Source organism: Peromyscus californicus, unplaced genomic scaffold, assembly GCF_007827085.1.
Source record: "Peromyscus californicus insignis strain IS unplaced genomic scaffold, ASM782708v3 Scaffold_7__1_contigs__length_154581171, whole genome shotgun sequence".
In the NCBI taxonomy this organism is placed as follows: domain Eukaryota; kingdom Metazoa; phylum Chordata; class Mammalia; order Rodentia; family Cricetidae; genus Peromyscus; species Peromyscus californicus.
This window is the reverse complement of record NW_026294595.1, coordinates 106,995,935-107,016,483: the sequence shown is the minus strand read 5'-3', so window position 1 is coordinate 107,016,483 and position 20,549 is coordinate 106,995,935. Positions and strand designations below refer to the sequence as shown.

Below are 20,549 nucleotides of genomic sequence, written 5' to 3'. Positions count from 1 at the left end.
TGTTCACTCTCTGTCCCTTTACCTTTAATAAAACTCTTGTTAGCGGATTCTGTCGTGTTTCGTGGCATTTCCTTGCAGGGTAAGAACACAATGCAGCCGAAAAACTAACACCTTACACTGGTAGCAACAAAGGAATGCAACAGCAGTAGCTGAATCAACAGGGCAGATGAACCTGCCAGAGAGAGAGCTAGGGCAAGCAAAATGAAAAGCATTTTTTTTTTCTAGACTTCCTTTTATCTGGACACACCAGAAGGTGCTGCCTGCATTTAGAGTAAGTCTTCCCACTTCAAATAGCCTGATTAAGAAAACCCCTCATGTGGGTGGTGATGGCGCACACCTTTGATCCCAGCACTAGGGAGGCAGAGGCAGGAGGATCTCTGTGAGTTCAAGGACAGCCAGGGCTACACAGAGAAACCCTGTCTCAGGAAAAAAAAAAAAAAAGTAAAAGAAGAACAAAAACCCTTCACTGGTGTCCCCAAGTGTTGTATTTTAGAAACAGTGCAGTGGCGGGTTTAGCCAAGGCTACCCCATGGCCAGTGAGGGAGATGTGCCATGCCATGCAGACGCCATGCAGAGAGAGAAAGCAGAGGCCCAAGCAGCCTCATGACCGGCGAGAGAAAAGGAAAGAAAAAGGAAAAGGAAAGAGAAGGGGGAGGGTTTTTTTCTTAACGAGAACTTGAGGTAAGATGAGTCAGGATGCTGGGTGGGTCCCCAAAGGGCAGGCCAGAATGGTAACACCAGGGGCCTGCCTTTCAGTTGATTCTAGACTCAATCATGTTCACAACCAAGATTTGTCCTCACAGACATAAATCAGATGAATTATGTCAATTGAAATAGCAAATATAAGGTGATTGAATTCTATTCATACAAGACAATGACTTGCTGACTAAAACAGAAAGCTATAATCAAAAACTGTTATGCATACAGTGAAGTGGTCAGTCAGATCCACTTTTGTTACATCAATGCATTAAATTTTTGAAAAAAATTATTTGAAATCCTAAGAGAAATTGTAATAATTTTAAATATTTAATTTGTAGATCAACCTGCCAAGGAAGATAAGAAATAATACTAGATAGGACCCAAATAATAATGTAATTAATAAAATAAGTTATTAGAGACAAATTAAAATGTGTCCTACAGCCACAAAATTAATCATTGCTTTCAATATCAAAGAAACAAGCGCTAGGAATATGTTATTTATCATACTAGCCACACAAACACACAAAAAAGTACAAACTCTTAGTGTATTTGAAAAGGCACAGCATATCCAGGACATAGTCTTAGACCATTATGTAATAAAGATATAGATTTAAAAATAAAAATTTAATTAAAAAAATTTTCAAGTTTCTGGGGACATAGCCTAGTTGGTTGAGTAACTTGCCTACCATGCTTACAAAACTGGGTCCAGGGCTGGAGAGATGGCTCAGAGGTTAAGAGCACTGGCTGTTCTTCCAGAGGTCCTGAGTTCAATTCCCAGCAACCACGTGGTGGTTTACAACCATCTGTAATGAGATCTGGTTCCCTCTTCTGGCTAGCAGGCAGAACACCATATGCATAATAAATAAATAAATATTAAAAAAAAAACTGGGTCCAATTCCCAGCACTAAATGAAACCATGTGTAACAGTGCATGCTTATAGTGCCCAGAATTTGAGAGTTGGAAGAAAGAAGATCAAGTTCAAGGTCATCTTTGGCTGTATGGTCAGTTGGAATCCAGCCTTGGCTTTGTAAGGCCCCGTCTTAAAAACAGGAGGGGGAAAAAAAGAATTAAATGTAAGATGACTTTTTTTTTTTTGGTTTTTCGAGACAGGGTTTCTCTGTGTAGCTTTGCGCCTTTCCTGGAACTCACTTGGTAGCCCAGGCTGGCCTCGAACTCACAGAGATCCGCCTGGCTCTGCCTCCCGAGTGCTGGGATTAAAGGCGTGCGCCACCACCGCCCGGCGTAAGATGACTTTTAAACCATTTATCTAAATAATATTTAAGACAAAGTGGAAAAATCAAAACCACAACTGTTTAGAAAACAAAAATGGTGAGCCAGGCATGGTTGCATCCACTCAGAAACTCATGAGACTAAGGTGGAGGATCTACGAAGTGGGTGACAGGGTGAAGTCAGGGCCATCTTTCCACGTGCAGCAAGACCTGATCGTGAAAAAAAGGAGAAAGGAAGACCGAAAAAGAAAAAGAGAAAGAGAAGAAAGTAGCAAAATTATATCTAAAAATTTATGCAGAAGGCTAACCTTAATTTAGGACAATTCATAACTCAAGTACCCAATTAAAAGACACAGACTAGAAAGACTAGCAGGTTGCATAAGAAAATATAATTCCTCCTTTTGTATTTTTTGTTTTGTTTTGTTTTCTTTTGAGACCGGGTCTCACTATGAAGCCTTGACTAGCCTGGAGTTTGCTACATAGATCAAGCTGGCCTCAAACTCAGCAATATGCCTGCCTCTACCCTTCCTGGAATGGGATTAAAAGTGTGTGAGACCAAGTCCAGCAAGATCCCTCTTTCTGCTGCCTCTAAGAACACAAAGATAGAAACTACCATAGCATGAAAAGATGAAGATATTCCGAGAAAATAGAGCCAGGCATCACCTTTCTAATATGACAGAATAGTTTTCAAACTATAACGAGTCAGAAGAGAGAATGAAGTTGTGGTGGTTTGAGTAAAAATGGGCCCATAGGGAGTGGCACTATTAGGAGATATGGCCTTCTTGGAGTAGGTGTGTCACTAGAGGGTGGGCTTTGAGGTCTCAAAACCTCAAGCCAATTCTCTTCCTGCTGCCTGCCGATCTAGATGTAGAACTCCCAGCTCCTTCTCCAGCACCATGTCTGCCTGCATGCTGCCTTGCTTCCCATCCATGACAATAATGGACTAAATCTCTGAACTATAAGCCAGCCCTAATTAAATGTTTTCCTTTTTAAGAGTTGTTGTGGTCATGGTGTCTCTTCACAGCAACAGAAACCCTAACTAAGACAGAAGATCACTTCATATTGATTAACAATTCAATGAGAGTCTATTACAATCCTATCATACATATCAAACACGACGTTACCTAGTTTTTTGGTATAAATACTATGATGTATAAAGACTAACCCCAATACAGCAATAGTGAATAACTTCAATATGCCATTGTGGTTGTTTAAGAGAGAATGACCTCCTCCCCCATAAACTCATATGTTTAAATGCTTGGTCCCCAGTTGGTGGAGCTGTTTGGGAAGGATTAGGAGGCGTGGCCTTGTTGAAGGAGGTGTGTCACTGGGGGTGGGCTTTGAAGTTTAAAGCCCACCAGGCCCAGTCTTCCCTGCCTCTCTCTCTGCCTGCTGCTTGTAGATCAGGAAATAAAGCTCTCAGTTACTGCTCCAGTGTCGGGCCTATCTGCTTTCCGCCATGATGATCATAGGCCAACAAACAGAGATGAGGTGGTGGTATGGGTCATAGGGTAAAGGTACTTGCTACCGAGCCTGATCACCTGAACTTAATCGCAGAACCACACAGTGGAAGAAGAGAACTGACTCCTACAAATTGCACCATGGCATGTGTGCCCATGTGCGCACACGCGCACGCACATACACACACACACACACACACACTCACTCTAAATAAATAATAAAAATAAAATAATAAATACTGAAGTTAAATAATTAAATGACACTGTGTATCAAATGGGTTTAACAGTCATAAATAAAACATTCCACCCAAATATAACAGGATACACATTCTTCTCAGTAATCCATGGGACTTATTTTAAAATAAATTACATATTAGGGCAAAAGCAAGTCTCAACAAATATAGGAAAATTTTTAATAGCTTATTATAGTCTACCTAACCACAAGAAAATAAGACTAGAAATCAATAGCAAGAGAAATTTCAGAAAATAAACTCAAGAAGACTAAACAACACACTATTGAATGATGAATGGGCCATTGAAGAAGTCAAAAAAGAACCCAAAAAGTCCTTGGAATTTAATAAAAATTCAAACATGTCATACCAAAATCTGTGGGAAACAGCAGGCAGTCCTAAGAGGAAAGTTCATGATCCTATGTTTACAATACAAAATTAGAGTGATCTTAAGTAAACAATGATGAACCTTAAGACCTTGGGAAAATAAACAAGTGCAAATCAAACCCAGAAGTAGTAGATAGGAAGAAATAATTAAGATCAAGACAAGAAAAAAGGAAAAAAAAAGAATCAAGGTTTTTTTCTTTTCAGATAAACAAGATTGAGAAATCCTTAACCAAATTAACTAAAAGAAAGATGAATAAGACCAAAATTTAAATAAAAAGGGAGACATTATAACAGATACCTGTGAAACTGAGAAAAATATAAGGATGTGTGTGTGTGTGTATATATATGGGCCCATGTGCCCATATATATACATTTCATGAAATTAAAAATTTAAAAGAAATGGATGAATTTCTAGATGCATCTGATCTACCAAAGTTAAACTAAGATGAGACAAGCTACTTAATCGGAACTATAACAAGCAACAAGATTGAAGGAGAAAAAAAGTCCCAGCTAAAATAATAGTGCGCCCAGATGGAGTCACTGAAGAATTCTACCAAACCTTTAAAAACTGAAATAGTGCACCCAGATGGAGTCACTGAAGAATTCTAACAAACCTTTAAAGAAACACTAAAATCAATGTTTCCCAAATCATTCCATAAAACAGAAAGGAAGGATTGATTCTAATTTATTTTTAAAAATCCAACATTATATTGATAGCAAAACCACACACACACACACACACACACACACACACACACACACCAATTATATACCAACATGTCTGATGAACATTAACACAAAAATTCTCAGTAAAATGCTTGCACACTGAATTTAAGAGCATATCAGAAAGATCATATCACCAAGATCAAGCTAGCTAAATACCAGAAAGGCAGGAATACCTCAACATAAATAAATCAATAAATGTAATTCACCATATAAATATACTCAAGGACAGAAATCACATGATCATCTCAATAACAATAGGTGCAGAAAAGCATTTTGACAAGATTTAGCATTTTTCATGATAAACACATGGAGAGACTAGCATATTAAGAGTTATATACCAGCCAGGCGGTGGTGGCGCTCGCCTTTAATCCCAGCACTCGGGAGGCAGAGCCAGGCAGATCTCTGTGAGTTCGACGCCAGCCTGGACTACCAAGTAAGTTCCAGGAAAGGCGCAAAGCTACACAGAGAAACCCTGTCTCGAAAAACAAAAACAAAAACAAAAAAAGACTTATATACCACAGACTGTCTAGCCAACATCATGTTAACAGGAAAAACTTGAAGCATTCTCACTAAAATAATGCAGTACTTGAAGTCTTAACTAGAGCAATAACACAAGAGAAGGAAATAAAAGGAGTACAAATAGGAAAAGAAGTCAAAATATCCTTATATACAAATAATATGATTATATACATAAGAGACCACAAGAAAAAACCCAGAGTCAATGCACATTTTAAGCAAAGTGTTTATAAATAACTCATAAAGGTCAGTAATCTTTCCACATGCCAATGACAAACGTACTGAGGAAAAAAAAAAAACAGGGAATGGGAAAAAAACAATCCCATTCATAATAGTTTCAATAAAATACAGTGAAGGAAAGAAATACCTCGGAAAAAGCCTAACGAAGGAAGTGAAAGACTTCTACAATAAAAAACATTAGAACCTTGAGAGAAGAAATTGAAAAAATGCTAAAAGATGAAAAGAACTGCCATGCTCATGGATCAGAAGAAGGGATATTGTGAAAGCCGCCGTCCTACCAATGGTAATCTACAGATTCAATGTATTCCCAACCAAAATTCCAGGCCATTCTTAGATATAGGAAAAAACAATTGTAAACAGAGACAGTTTTTCTGTCCCAATACCTGGCAGTTAATTCCCAAATTACCACACAGAGGCTTATATTAATTATAAATGTTTGGCTGATGGCTCAGGCTTATTATTAACTAGCTCTTACATTTAAATTAACCCATTCCCATTCATCTATGTATTGCCACATTGTCTGTGGCTTACGGGTCCTCCAGCATTCTGCTTCTTGGGCAGCTTGCTGCATCTGTATCGACCCTGCCCCTCTTCCTCTGAGTCCTGGTTTGATTCTTCCACCTAAACCTTATCCTGTCTTGCCATAGACCAAAACAACTTTATTATCAACCAATGAGAGAAATACATAATCACAGCATACAGAAGGACCATCCCATAGCAGACAATCTTAAAAGTCATCCGGATGTGAAAAAGACCCCAGGCATCCAAATCATTCCTGAGTAAAAGGAACAATGCTGGAGGTATTACCAAACCTGATCCTCAAGTTATGCTAGAGAGCCATAACTACAAAACAACATGGCAGTGGCACAAAAAAAAAAAAAAAAAAAAAAGACACGTGGATCAATGGAATAGAGGATAGGTCCACACCATGGCAGCCGCTTGATTTTTTTAGCAAAAATGTCAAAAAGTGATAATAATAACATAAGATAAAAGACAGCTGCTTCAACAAATGGTGTTGGGGAAACTGGGTATCACCATGTAGAGAATACAACCAAATCAATCATCTCTAAAAGGACCTCAACATAAAACTTGGAACTCTGAAAGTGCCAGAGGACAAATTAGAGTACTCTGCAAGAAGTAGTCATAGGTAAGGACTTTGTAACTAGGACTCCAGCAGCTCAGGAAATAAGGTCAGTAATTGACAAGTGAGGCCTCAGGAAACTAAATAAGTTCTGTACTGTTGTACTGTTGTTGGTTTGTTTTTTTTTTTTAACTCTTTTTGCTCTTTACTCTTTGTTCTTTGCTCCTTGGGGCCCTGCCACACAGCTCCCAAATAAATCACACACATGGAGGCTTATTCTTTCTTATGAATGTCTGGCCTTAACTTGGCTTGTTTCTAGTCAGCTTTTCTTAACTTAAATCATCTCATCTACCTTTTGCCTCTGGGCTTTTACCTTTCTCTTAGTTCTGTGTATCTTACTTTCACTCTTACTCCATGGCTCGCTGTGTGGCTTGGTGGCTGGTGTAGATGAACAGTTTTATTAAATAAGAAACACAAAGCCAATTGCAGAGTTAAAAGCCCAAGAGGTCAGAGCAGTAGTAGTAGCTGAGAGCTGAACTTACCCTTCGCTGCCGCTGCTGTCCTTCCTCTCAGCAAGAGCGCTACTTCCTGTGTATCTGTGTTTTTATAGACTTTCTGTTCTGCCTTCTCATTGGTTGTAAACCCAACCACATGACCTCCTTGTCACTGCCCATTTATACAGACCTCCAGGTCTTCTATGGTTGGTATTGAGATTAAAGGCGTGTGTCTCCATGCTGGTGGTATCCTTGAACACACAGAGATCTGCCTGTCATGTGATCGGGATTAAGGGCATGTGCTACCACTGCCAGACTTCTGCTATGGCTTGCTATCAGCTCTGACCCCCAGGCAACTTTATTTATTAACATACAAATAAAATCACATTTCGGTACAAATAAAGTATCGCCACAGGCTGGTCCTGGTGTCCTCCTCTCCTTGTTCTCTTGTGCTCGGTTCCTCCTTCCATTTATTCTCTCTACCTGCCAGCCCCGCCTCTCTCTCTCCTGCCCAGCTATTAGCTGTTCAGCTCTTTATTAGACCAATCAGATGTTTTAGATAGGCAAAGTACCACAGCTTCACAGAGTTAAACAAATGTAACATAAAGGAATTAACACATCCTTGCATCATTAAACAAATGTTCCACAGCATAAACAAATGTAACACATCTTAAAATAATATTCCACAACAGTGTACAGCAAAGGCAACTGTCAACCAAGTGAAGAGGCAAGCTAAAGAATATAAGAAAATATTTGCCAGCTGCACATCTGACAAAGAATTAATATATAGAATATACCATAAAATAAAAGGACAAAACAAAACATTCAGAAACATCCAACTTCAAAAAAAATGAAAGGTGTGCTGTGGTTGGGTGAGGTGGCATATGTCTTTAATCCCAGACCTCAGGATGTAGAGGCAGGCAGATCTCAGGGAATTTGAGCCCAGCATGGCCCATACAACAAGTTCCAGTTGGCCAGGGCTACACAGTAAGATCCTATTTGTTGTTGTTGGTGGTGTTGTTTAAAAAAAGCTAGGTTTTTGAATCTGAACAGAGAGCCCACAAAACAAGAATTGCAAATGATGAATAGACATTTTTAAAGTGTTCCACATTGTTAGCCAACAGGGAAATTCAAATTAAAACTCTTCTGAGATTCCATCTCATCCTGTCAGAATGGATGCCAAGAAAACAAATGGGAACAGGCATGGTATAATCCCAGCACCTGGGAGGCAGAGACTAGCCTGGTCTCCATAGAGTTTCAGGACATCGAGGGCTGCATAAAGAGACCCTTGTCTAAATAAATAAATTAACCACGAATGCTGATGTGGGTGTGACTCAAGGAAGAACCCTATTCACTGCTGACCAACCCCTGGGCATATGCATAAAGGTTAGTTTTTGTTAACTGGACACAAACCTAGATATGCCTGGGAAGACGGAGTCTCGGTTGAGAAATTGTCTCCCTCAGATTGGCCTGTGGGCATATCTGTGGAGCATTTTCTTGGTTGTAACTTATGTGGGCCCAGGCTGCTGTGGGTGCAATCATCCTTAGGCTGGTGAGGTGAGTAAGAAAGTTAGTGGAGGAAGTCAGAGGGAAGCAAGCCAGTATGCAGCATTCATTCATAGTCTCTGCCTCAATTCCTGCCTCAAGCTCTGCCCTGGCATCTCTCAATGACGAACTGCAACCCTTAAGCTGAAGTAAACCCCTCTCTACCCAGGTTGTTTTGGTGAGTGTTTGATCACAGCAACAGAGAACCAAACTAGAGGAGACTCTGTAACCCATGACAGAGATACTTTCACATCATGTTTATTGCTGTTCCAATCACAATAGCTAGGAAATGGGATAAGCCTAGATTCCCATTGATTGGATAATGAAGTTTCATGGGCCATTTCCCTATGAGTTGTTGGTCAGAGGGGTGCCCGAGGCTCTTGAAACAATACAAGCTACTGCCGATGCTCATGGTTTCCCACCAGAGCTAGATGATAAGGCCTATTTGCTGAAAATGCCACTTGCTTTAGTTGCAAGACATAGGGAAATGAAGTTGGAACTGAGCTGGAAGCTTCTTCCCCATGGGCTAGTATCCTTAATGCCAAAAGGTGCTGGGAGATAAAAGACATCAGTGTGGTCTTACTCAATGGTAGATAGTGCATGCTATATAATACTGACCTGGTAACCAAAATGTGCCCCCTGGTGCAATAATGATATGACTATTTAGAGTTTGTTTGTTTGTTTGTTTGTTTGTTTACCTGCATGTATGTACCTGTACCACATGCCTGCTTGTTAAGGCAAGAAGAGGGTGTTGGATCACCTGAAAGTAGAGTTATGGATAGTTGGGAGCTGCCATGTAGGTGCTGGAAATCAAATGGGGTCCTCTGCAAGAGCAACAAGTACTCTTAACCACCAAGCCCTCTCTCCAACCCTGGTGGTTGGTATTTATTATCAACCTCATACAACCTAAAGGTTGAGAAGAGGTAGTTTCAAAGGGGAATTATATAAGTCAGGTTGGTTTGTAGATGTGTCTGGGAGTTGTTTTTCGTTTGGTTGGTTTTTTGTTTTGTTTTTGTTGTTGTTGTTGTTGTTAATTGAGATGGGAAAACCCATCCTCGGTGGGTGGCACGATTTCATGAGCCGGGTTCTGAACTGTGTAAGAGCGAAGAATGCTGAGAAGGAACATTAGAAAGCAAGCAGTACAGGCGCGTTCATTTGCTGTGACCAGCTGCTTGAGTTTCATCTTGACCTCTCCTCAACGATGGACTGTAACCTGGAATTGTAAGCAAATTGTAAGCCTCTTCCTCCCTTCAGTTGTCAGAATATTTTATGATTGCAGCAGAAATGATACTACAAGAGAGGGTAACCAGATACTCTGATTGAATTGAGAGCCAGCTTAAGGGGAGAAGGTATCTTGTTTGTAAACCCCGTCAAAAGCCTATGGCTAAAGAGGTCATAGGCTGGAGTTGGGGATTTAGCTCAGTGGTAGAGTGCTTGCCTAGCAAGCACAAGGCCCTGGGTTCGATCCTCAGCTCAAAAAAAAAAAGAGGTCATAGGCCTTAAAGGAAATCTACTACTGCTGTTTGCTGGGTGTTCATGTAGTAAAACTGCATTCTAAACAGTTATCTTCAGAGCTGGTGAGATGGCTCAGTGGGAAAAGATGGAAGGAAAGAATTGACTCCACGGAGTTGTCCTTTGACCTCCATAGGCACACTGTGGCTTGGGCACTGTTAGGAAAGAGTTGGGGATTGCAAAGGTTCCAACTGAAGTGTCTGGACAGGCAACCTTCACTCTTGATCAAGAGAGTGAGCCCAGCTGCAAACCTAACTTATGTATTTTTAAGAATTCTCACTTCACTGGGCAGTGGTGGTGCATGCCGTTAATCCCAGCACTCAGGAAGCAGATGCAAGTAGATCTCTGAGTTTGAGGCTAGCCTGGTCTACAGAGCAAGTTCCAGGACAGCCAGGGCTACACAGAGAGACCCTGTCTTGTAAAAAGCTTCGTTCCCACCACTCACTGCAGATACCACCAACGCTCCAGCTTTTGGACCATGGCCAACCTTGAGGACACCTTCATTGCCATCAAGTCAGATGGCATGCATCGCTGCCTGCTGGATGAGCTCCTGGTGGCCATGAAGTTCCTTCAAGCTTCTGGAGGATGCCTGAAGCGGCACTGCCTTGACCCGAAAGACCATCCTTTCTTTCCGGGACTGGTGAAGTACATGAACTCAGGGCCTATGGTGTCCATGGCCTGGGAGGGGCTCAACGTGGTGCAGTCAGGCCTAGTGACGCTGGAAGAGACCAATCCAGCTGATTCTAAGCCGGGCACCATTTGAGGGGATCTCTGTAGCATTCAAGTTGGCAGGAAAATCATGGCAGTGATTCAGTAGAACATGCTGAGTTAAGCCCAAAGACTGATTGACAACAAGTCTTGAGCCTCTGACTGGGTCTACTGAGAAAAAGTGGATAAACCATGGTCCTTTTCAGCATTGTTGATGGATCTCAGGGCCTAACTCTTCATTCCATTGAGTGGACGGATCATCTTTTCTAAAACAATAAAGATTTTGGAACTGGGAGTGGGGAGGAAAAAGGATTTTCAATCAGTTGAAAACAATTAACAAAAAAAGAGGAAGAAAATGTATTGGATAGAGAATCAATTAACAATTGGTAGAATTTATTTTATTTTTAAGAAAATATTTACCTCAGAGAGTTAAATAACACGTAGGTAGTGAGACCTGGTAGAGGAAAGTCAGGCCATTAGGACTCCTCATTTAAAAAGATATCGAAACCCTGACTGTTTCCTTTCTCTCTTTTGTGTTCCCAAGCCACCACGTATGAGCAGCTCTGGTTTGCCAAGGGCCCAAAGGCCACAGCATCAACAAGGCCTGAAACCTCAGAAATCATAAGCCAAAGTCAACTGCTCTAAAATAGTAAATTAAGGCACACAAAGAACTATCAAATTCTTCTAAAATAGCATTTTTTTTTTTTTTGAGACAGGGTCTCACTATGTAGCTCTGGCTGTTCTGGAACTCACTATGAAGACCTGGCTGGCCTTGAACTCACAGACATCGACTTGCCTCTGTCTCCTGAGTGTTGGGATTAAAAGGTGTGCCACCGCCGGGCGGTGGTGGCGCACGCCTTTAATCCCAGCACTCGGGAGGCAGAGGCAGGCGGATCTCTGTGAGTTCGAGGCCAGCCTGGTCTACAGCGCGAGATCCAGGAAAGGCGCAAAGCTACACAGAGAAACCCTGTCTCGAAAAACCAAAAAAAAAAAAAAAAAAAGGTGTGCCACCACATCCACTCAAGCAGCACTTCTCAGTGAGGATGCCCAAGTCCTCTGCTGATCTTGTTGGTTTGGGACAAGGCGTGGGACCTGGGGTTCTGCATTCCCAACAAACCTGAAAGGTGGGAGGTTGCAGCTTCAGGGCCCCAGCCCTAGAAGCAGTGTTCTAGAAAACTCTGCCCAGGTCTCCTAAAGTAGAAGTGTGTCCTGCTCACAGAGCTTGAGACACAGATAGGAAGTTACATACGCCATCAGTGCCTGTGGCTTTCCTGCCTATTTTAGGACTTGTTAGAAGCTTGACCTAGCCTAAAAACCTTCTTTCATCTCTCCCCAGCTGCCGCTAGTGGATTTTAAGAGCCTCCTTTAAAAAAAAAAAAAAAAAAAAAAAAAAAAAAAAAAAAAAAAAAAAAACCTCTCTTTTTATCACCTAGGCTTAGTTTCAGTTTTCATCTTTTCAGTCTTTGTAAAGTTCACTCTTTTGCCTCCCTTGTTCTCCTTAAAACTCTTAACCTGGTTTGGAGAATTTTAAGCTCTAGTCTTATCCTGCTTTTTCTCCTTTTCTTGCCATCGACGCCCTCTCTGGAAATGACCACTGCTTGATCTAGCTTGTCCTCTTAATTTTAAGAGTGACTCGCCACTCTTTCCAATCTTTTACACCCTCTTTCCCACACACTCCTGCCCCTCATCTGTTTTTGTGTTATTTTCTTCCCAAATCTTTGTAGCCTCGGCTGGCCTGGAACTCGGTATGTAGGCTGGGCTGGTCAGCCTCCACATGCCTCTGCCTCCCCAGTGCTGGGGTTAAAGAGGTGCACCACCCAGCAAGGCCCATTCCCAACTCACTCTTCTGATTAGTTTAATTGCACTCAATCCGTGACTTGTGAAGGCAGTTTGGCCTCGGAGAAGAATGTCCTGTCCTAAAAACCTTTAGGAATGGGCAACAAGCACACAAAAAGATGCTAATGCTGTTAATCATACAGGAGTACAAGTCAAAACCACCAACTACCCTCCGTGCCCCTTAGAGTGACAGAAAGAGGAAAAGAAAAGAAATACATGTGCTGGTGAGGACGGGGACCATGACGTCTAATGACTGGTGGTGGGAAGACAGTATGGTACAGTCGGAGTGGAAAATGTGGTGACCCCTCAAATACTTCAAAGCCGAGTTCCCTGTGTTAGTGATTGAGCAAGGCTGGTATCTTCATTTAAAGTTTATAGTGCAAGCTGAACACACCCAGAGGCATTCTGTCCATCGTTTTTATCTTTTACATATGTGCTTTATGACGCTGAGCTAAGAGTACCCAAAAATGTGTCTACTGTCTTCTTTTTAAATTGTGACCTTAGGGCTGGAGAGATGACTTAAAACAGTTAAGAGCACTGGCTGCTCTTCCAGAGCACCTGGGTTCAATTCCTAGCATCCACATGGCAGCTCATACCTGTCTGTAACTCCAATTCCAAGGCTTCTGACACCCTCACACAGACATACATGCTGGTGAAATACCAATGAATATAAAATTAAAAATAAAAATTATGTATTGGACCAGGCCTGGTGGCGCATGCCTTTAATCCCAGCACTTGAGAGTCAGAGGCAGGTGGATTTCTGTGAGTTCGAGGCCAGCCTGCTGGTCTACAGAGGGAGTTCCAAGACAGCCAGGGTATGTAGGGGGACCCTGTCTAAAATTTTTTTAAAAAGTGACCTTAAAGTAGGCATACTCTTGAATAGAATAATTAACTAAGCACGCTCAGGAACGGACTCACCCCCTTTGAATATGTACAGATCTCCTGAATAAAATCCGCATTTCCTTTGACCCAGTGTTCTATTTGTCACTGCAGGCCACACATCTTTCTCCATTCTTTATGTCGTGTCTCAGTTGATTTGGGCTTTGTACACAGCAAGTTGTGAGTTCAGTCATACATATGATCAAACAAATCCACTTCTGAGTATATATCCACTTACTTCCCTACCCGTATCCACAGCAGCTGCGTTCACAGCCAACACACGCCCATCAACAGAGGAATGGATGAGCAGCTTGTGAGATACAAGGACAGTGGGAGAATAGCCTTAGAAAGACCGCAGCGTGGGTAAGCAGTGAGGCCATTACAGTGTGTGGGATGAACACACTTGTTTGAGGTATTTAGGACAATGTGCCCGCTAATTTTATGTCAACTTGACACAAGGTATGGTCATCAAAGAGGAGGGAGCCACAATTGACAAAATGCCTCCATAAAATGGAGCTCTACAAAAGCCTGTCCGTAGGCATTTTCCTAGCCCATTAGGAGTGGGACCGTCCATGGCTGGTGATTCTGGGTTCTATAAAAAAAAAACAAAAAAACAAAAAAAAAAAAAAAAAGAAAACAAGCTGAGCAAGCCACAGGAAGCAAGCCAGGAAGCAGCACCCCTCCATGGCCTCTGCATCAGCTCCTGCCTCCAGGTTCCTGCCTTGCCTGAGTTCCTGTCCTGACTTCCCTCAGTGATGGCCTACGATGTAGACACATAAGCCAAATAAATCCTTCCCTCCCCAACTTGCTTTTTGGTCATGGTGTTTTAACGTAGCCATAGTAACCCTGACGAAGAGAGACAGCTGCCTTCACAGAGACAGTGAATGAGGTTTCCAGGAGCCAGGGAAGCCGCAGATGGGGAGCAGCAGGCAGCAGGTGCAGGTTCAGCTTTTGCAAGCACACAGGGTTTGAGAGACAGAAGCGTGGCAACACAGCAGGGCTTAACAGCAACACACTACACTTTAGAACAGGTAAAGGGGTAAATTTATGTAGTGTGGACTTGGCTATGTTTAAACATTTTACAATTCTGGAAATCTGTCCTAAAGAGAGTATTTAACTTACTTGATATTGATTTTTTTTCTTTCTTCTTTTTTGAGACAGGGTTTCATGACCTAGCCCTGGCTGGTTGGGGACTCCCTATGTAAGCCAGGCTGGCCTAGAACTCACAGATCTGCCTGCCGCTGCTAGGCTTATACACCTGGCTTCAAAGTTGATTTTTGATTAATTATTTCAATGTCTTCTTCCCCCAATTACTAATCAGCTATTCCAGTATGGGTTATTAATTAATATTTCTCCCTTCTGTATTAATTGAAACTTTAAATTTTTTTTTTATTTGAGAGTTCCTTTGTAGTAAGTCCTTCAAAACTTTAATACATAAACTTTGGATTTCATGTGTACTCATTCTTTTTCAAGAGATTTTATTTATTTTTATGTACATGGGTTTTGTTTTGGTTTGGTTTTTTGGTTTTTTGAAACAAGGTTTCTTAATATAGCTCTGGCTGTCCAGGAACTCACTTTGTAGACCAGGCTGGTCTCAAATTCACAGAGATCTACCTGCCTCTGCCTCCTGAGTGCTATTGTTAAAAAGGCATGCACCATCACCTTAAGCCCCTTTGAACTTTTATTTTAAATAACTCAGTCTTTGCTCGTCCTGGAGCTTATTGATGCATTTTCACTTTCTGGAAAAATCACCCCAGTCATATTTATGAGTCTGCTCCTTCCCTTACGCCTCGGCCCAGAGATCATGAGTCTGTTTGAGGGAGGCAGAGCATCGCAGTGTAACGTGTGTGTACAGTAAAATGTGAGTTACTCAGAGGTTGAGGCAGGGGATTTTTTTAAAGCCAAAATAAGGAACATATGTTTGTTTCTCAGTCATGCTAGGCAAGCACTCTACTACTAGCTACATTCCCAGTCCTGGGATTTTTGAGACAGAGTCTCCCTCTAGCTCTACTGTCTTGAACTCACTAGGAGGAAGGAAGTTAGGTCATTGGGGACAAGCTCTTGAAGGGATATTGGAATCCTGGCCAATTTCTATTACGTTCTGACTTCCATGTAATGAGCAGCTTTGCCTCAGCATTGTACTGCTGTCCCCACTTACACCCTGTGACATCCTGCCTTGTTGTAGGTCCAGAAACAGCAGGACCAAGTGACGGTGGACTGAAACCTCAGAAACCGTGAACTGTAAGACATTCCCTCCTTATAAGCTGGTGACCTCAGTTAATCTATTACAGTGACATGACGTTAACAGGCACAGGCGCACGAGAGCTCAACTCTGTCACAACCTCCTGGATTTATTTTGTCTTTATGTTTTTTGTTAGAGTTTAACACAAATGATTCCATTTTTGTTCTGACACTATGGCCGGTAGGCTGATGGATGATCCTAGCAGCTATGTCCTTGAGAGTCATCCCTTTCTGTTGATTACAAGCTGGACGGGAGTCCACTCTAATAGAATATAGCAGTAGTAAGTGAGGGGTCATTTTCTGAGTTCAGTTATTAGGAGACTGCACTTCTCACTTTTATTGTTTGTTTGTTTGTTTTCTTTTTCAAGAGGAGATGGGATTTCTCTATGTAACAGCCTTGGCTATCCTGGAACTCCTTTGTAGACCAGGCTGGCCTCAAACTCACTGAGATCTGCCTGCCTCTGCCTCCCAAACTCTGGGGTTAAAGGCGTGTGCCACCACCCCGGCTCTCTTCACTTTGTTAGTGTTGGTGATTAAACCTACAGAGCCTCACACATGCCAGGCCAGTTTAGTTCTGGCCACTGAACTGAAGCCCACCTTAGTTCCCTCTGTTCGCTTTCTTAGCTCTTTCTTAGTCTCTCCAGAGGGAACCTACTATCCCAATGCCACAATGTGTAAAATCCGTACACGTAGGTCCATGTGAAAAATGAAAGCCAGTCCAAAGTCATAAGAGCAGGATCGAAAGTGGGTCCTCTTTTCCATCACATGATGGGAAAACTTCTCAACTACTTGCCTTCAGCCTCCTGAGAGCCCAGGCAAGCCTGCCACCCCATATTCCTCACTCTCAGAAAGTGGATTAAATGTTTGTTTGCAGTTGCTAAACTTGGGATTACTTCTTACACAGCATTAGCTAACTGATATACCTAGCAATTCTGATTTTTCCATGGCAACCATAATGCCTGCAAATAATGACAGGCTTGTTTGGTGCTTCTTCCCCAGGCCTCACTCTTCTTCGCTTTCACTAAGTCCTCTTTGTCATCCTGGAACAAACACTCCTGGGTGAGTCTTCTTTTGTACGTCACTCTTGAAGGGGGTCTGCAAAAACAGTTCCCCACTATCACAAAGTATGTACTCAAGTTTCCCACATTGGAGGAGATCACAGGATCAGCACATCTGGAGCGCAATGGCTCTTGGTAACCCGATCGTGGTGTTTATCCCGCCCCCCAGAAAGCGTAGCTAATGCTTTATCGTAATTGTCTGTTATGAGTGAAAAAGCTGTTATGAGTGAAAGAGCTGCCACTTTCCTTTCACTGTCCTTTCTGGCTTGGTGACAGATCTGCTGGAAGTAGCTAGGTTTTGTTTCTTAGTTGTGGCAAGGCAAAAGGTTTCTCTTCCTCTATGGTCATGAGAGTTGCTCATGGACACAGGGTTTGGTGAAATGTTCAGTGGCTGGAATTTTTAATTTACATTCAATGTTAGCATTAAACATGAATTTTTTTTTGTTTCCTCTTGAATGACTTTCAGTAGTTGATATTTTTTCAGTATTTATTTCAACTTAGTTTTCAAATGGTCGGTCTGACATACATAGTTCAGAAAGGGAACAAAGAAAAGTGATGAGCCCTCAAAAGAGATATGGGAAAGATGCCACCTGTTTCTCAAATACCCCCAGTTCTGTCCCTGAAACATTTAGTATAACCCTAAGAATCTAATTCAAGACTGAGAGGCTCAGTGGTACAACACTTTCCCAACACGTGTGAGGCCTTGAATTGGATCCTGAGCACCACTCGGGGAGGTGGGAACAACCTTCCCAAATAACAAGCACATTCTGAGGGAGCAAGAGTGCAGCAGGGCAGCCAGGAAAGACAAAGGTGGTTCCAGCTGAAGGTGGGCCCAGCGCGGAGAAGTCAGTGACGTCCTGGGTCAGGCATGGAGATGAGGCAGGAGGCTTACCCGACAATGATGGAGACCTTGAGACTCAAAGTCAAGGAAGTACAACTGTATCCCAGAATCACCTGGTCCTCAGCTCTTTGCTAAATGCTTCCTCTTCAGGAATTGCCCTGGAAAGAGTTGGAGAGCCGGGGTTGGGGATTTAGCTCAGTGGTAGCGCGCTGAAAAAAAAAAAAAGAGTTGGAAAGCCAAAGCTGGCTCCCAGTGAAGGTGATCCCCACTTGGGTAAGAGAGGGGAAAGACACAAACTTGCTTTTCTCTTTAATCAATTGATTTATTTGAGACAGGGTCTCACCATGTAGCTGACCTAGAACTCATTATCTAGACTAGGCTGGCCTTGAACTAACAGAGATCTGCCTGCCTCTGCCTCCCAAGTGACAGGATTAAAGATTTGTGCTACCACATCTAGCCCTTGTTTTTATTTTTAAAAAGAATTTTAGGCCAGGTGGTGGTGGTGCCTGTCTTTAATCCCAGCACTCCGGAGGCAGAGGCAGATGGATCTCTGTGAGTTCAAGGCCAGTCTGGTCTACAGAGCAAGTTCCAGGACAGCCACAGCAACACAGAGAAACCCTGTCTCAAAAAAAAAATTTTTTTTTTAGAATTATATTTACCTATCGTGTGTGTGTGTGTGTGTGTGTGTGTGTGTGTGTGTGTGTGTGTGTGTGTTGGGATATGCTTTACAACAGCATGCATAGATGTCAGAGGACAGTTTTTAGGAGCTGGTTCTTTTCTGACAGTCTGAGCTACTGTGAGCATGTGGAGGTCAGAGGACAACTTGTAGGAATGTGTTTCTTCTTCTAAAATATTTTTCCTGGGGATCAAAATCAAGTTATCAGGCTTGACAGAAAGTGTCTTTACTGAGCCATCTCCCCTGCCCAAGCTTGCTGTTTTTACACCCTCTATAAACCACTTTAAAAGACGGTTTGAGCGCTCATTTCAGCAGTACTCATACTAAACCACAAACAATACAAAGAAAGCTAGCGTGGGCCCCACACAACCAATGGGACAATGACTCAGTCGGTAAAGTGTCTGTCTTCTTGTAAGCACAAGAACCAGAGTCCAACCCCCAGCACCCCGGTAAAAAGCTGAATGTGGTGGCACTCACCTGTGGTCCCAGCCCTGGGGGGGGCAGAGAAAGGAGAGTCTTTGAGTCTCACTTGGTTAGCTAGCCTAATCGGAGACGCCCAGGTCCTAGACACACGCGCAAACACACACACACACACACACACACACACACACACACACACACACACACACACACACCACAGCTTGGAGTCAGGAGATGTTAGGCTGATGTGATGCTAGGGCTGGGTGAGGAGAGGAAAAACTGTGAATGTGTCCTTGCATTAAAAATGGAGAGGGTAGCCAGGCGGGGGTGGCGCACGCCTTTAATCCCAGCACTCCGGAGGCAGAGGCAGGCGGATCTCTGTAAGTTCGAGGCCAGCCTGGTCTACAGAGTGAGTTCCAGGATAGGCTCCAAAGCTACAGAGAAACCCTGTCTCAAAAAACCAAAATAAATAAATAAATAAGTAATGGAGAGGGTCATATGTGGTGGTGTTATGGCTTTAATCTTAACATTTGGGGAGCAGAGGCAGGTGGATCACTGTGACTTCAAGACTAGCCTGGTCTCCTGGTCTACATAGCAAACTCCAGGCCAGGCAAGTCTGCATAGTGAGAAACCGTCTTTAAAAGGAAAAAAAAATCACAGAAGTTTGGGGAATCTAGGGGTTCTCACCAGTGTAACCTTGAAAACGTGACTCCCAGACTCTTGGACTGTGGGAAAGAGGCTCTGATTCTTAGCTGAGTGATTTTGAATTCCTGTGGGTTGACCTCAGGGATGTGGCCATCGGTGGGGAGGGGAATGCCAATGTTTTATTCTCAAGGATTCCTCCTCATTGGGTTAGCATTTGTACTGTATCTGATCTGTGCACTGTGCACAGGGATGGGAGTCATGATACTCTGTGGGAAGCCAAAATAATGGAATCCTGCTGAACACAGAGTGCCGCATGCCTGGTGGTCCCGGAACTCAGGGTGCCTGGGAAGGGAGACTGAAAGTTCTAGGCCGCTCTGGGCTACATCCATCTCAGAGTGAAACAAAACAAAGCAAAAACAAGAAACAGGGAAAAGTAGCTGCCATGGGTGCTTCAGCAATAGTTGTGTTGTTTTAGACAACGGAACACTGTGCTGTGCGTCGTGGACTGAGGAACGAACGGGGAGACGGACCCTCAATCCCGGGCCGTGCTCCCTGGCCACCAACGTCACTATCACCTGGAAGTTGGGAGGAAGGCAATGTCCCAAACTGAATCAGAATCTGTATTCTAACTGTATATGACTTAGAAACTCTTCAAACCTATGTCCGAGGACCCAAACCAAAGCTTTCAAATCCAGTCACGGGCCGAGCCAAAGAAGTACAGAAATGAGCAAGGAGGCCTATGTATGGAGCCTTGGGGAATGGCAGAAGGATGCCCTCCAACCCTCAGGCACAGGGCACTTCATCTCAGGCAGAGGCAATGCCAGGACTTTGGATTTTGTTTCAAAAGGAGCAGGAAATCCAGATTCCGATGTGGAATCTTCAGCCGTTTAAATCCTGGCAGCCAATGTTAAAGCTTACGTACGTTTCCTTTTGGGAATTATAGACAGAGAAACACAATGTTCTAACCTGGGTTGGCTTGGGGACAGGGGAGAGGAGGCCAGAAAAAGGAAGGAAGCATGAGCTCTGTCATCTGTGTTAGGACACTTACCTGTGCACAGAATACGTGTGCATGCATGCGTGCGTGCGTGCGTGCGTGCGTGCGTGCGTGCGTGCGTGCGTGTGTGTG

General features: G+C 42.9%; 1 protein-coding gene across 1 annotated transcript; it reads left to right on the top strand.

The window, feature by feature from the left end:
* Window positions 1–10,597: 10,597 nt before the first annotated feature.
* LOC128100980 (nucleoside diphosphate kinase B-like) lies at window positions 10,598–10,882 on the top strand. The gene has a single exon (XM_052723703.1). The coding sequence runs from the start codon at window positions 10,598–10,600 to the stop codon at window positions 10,880–10,882; it is 285 nt and encodes a 94-aa protein (XP_052579663.1).
* The last annotated feature ends 9,667 nt before the right edge of the window (window positions 10,883–20,549 follow it).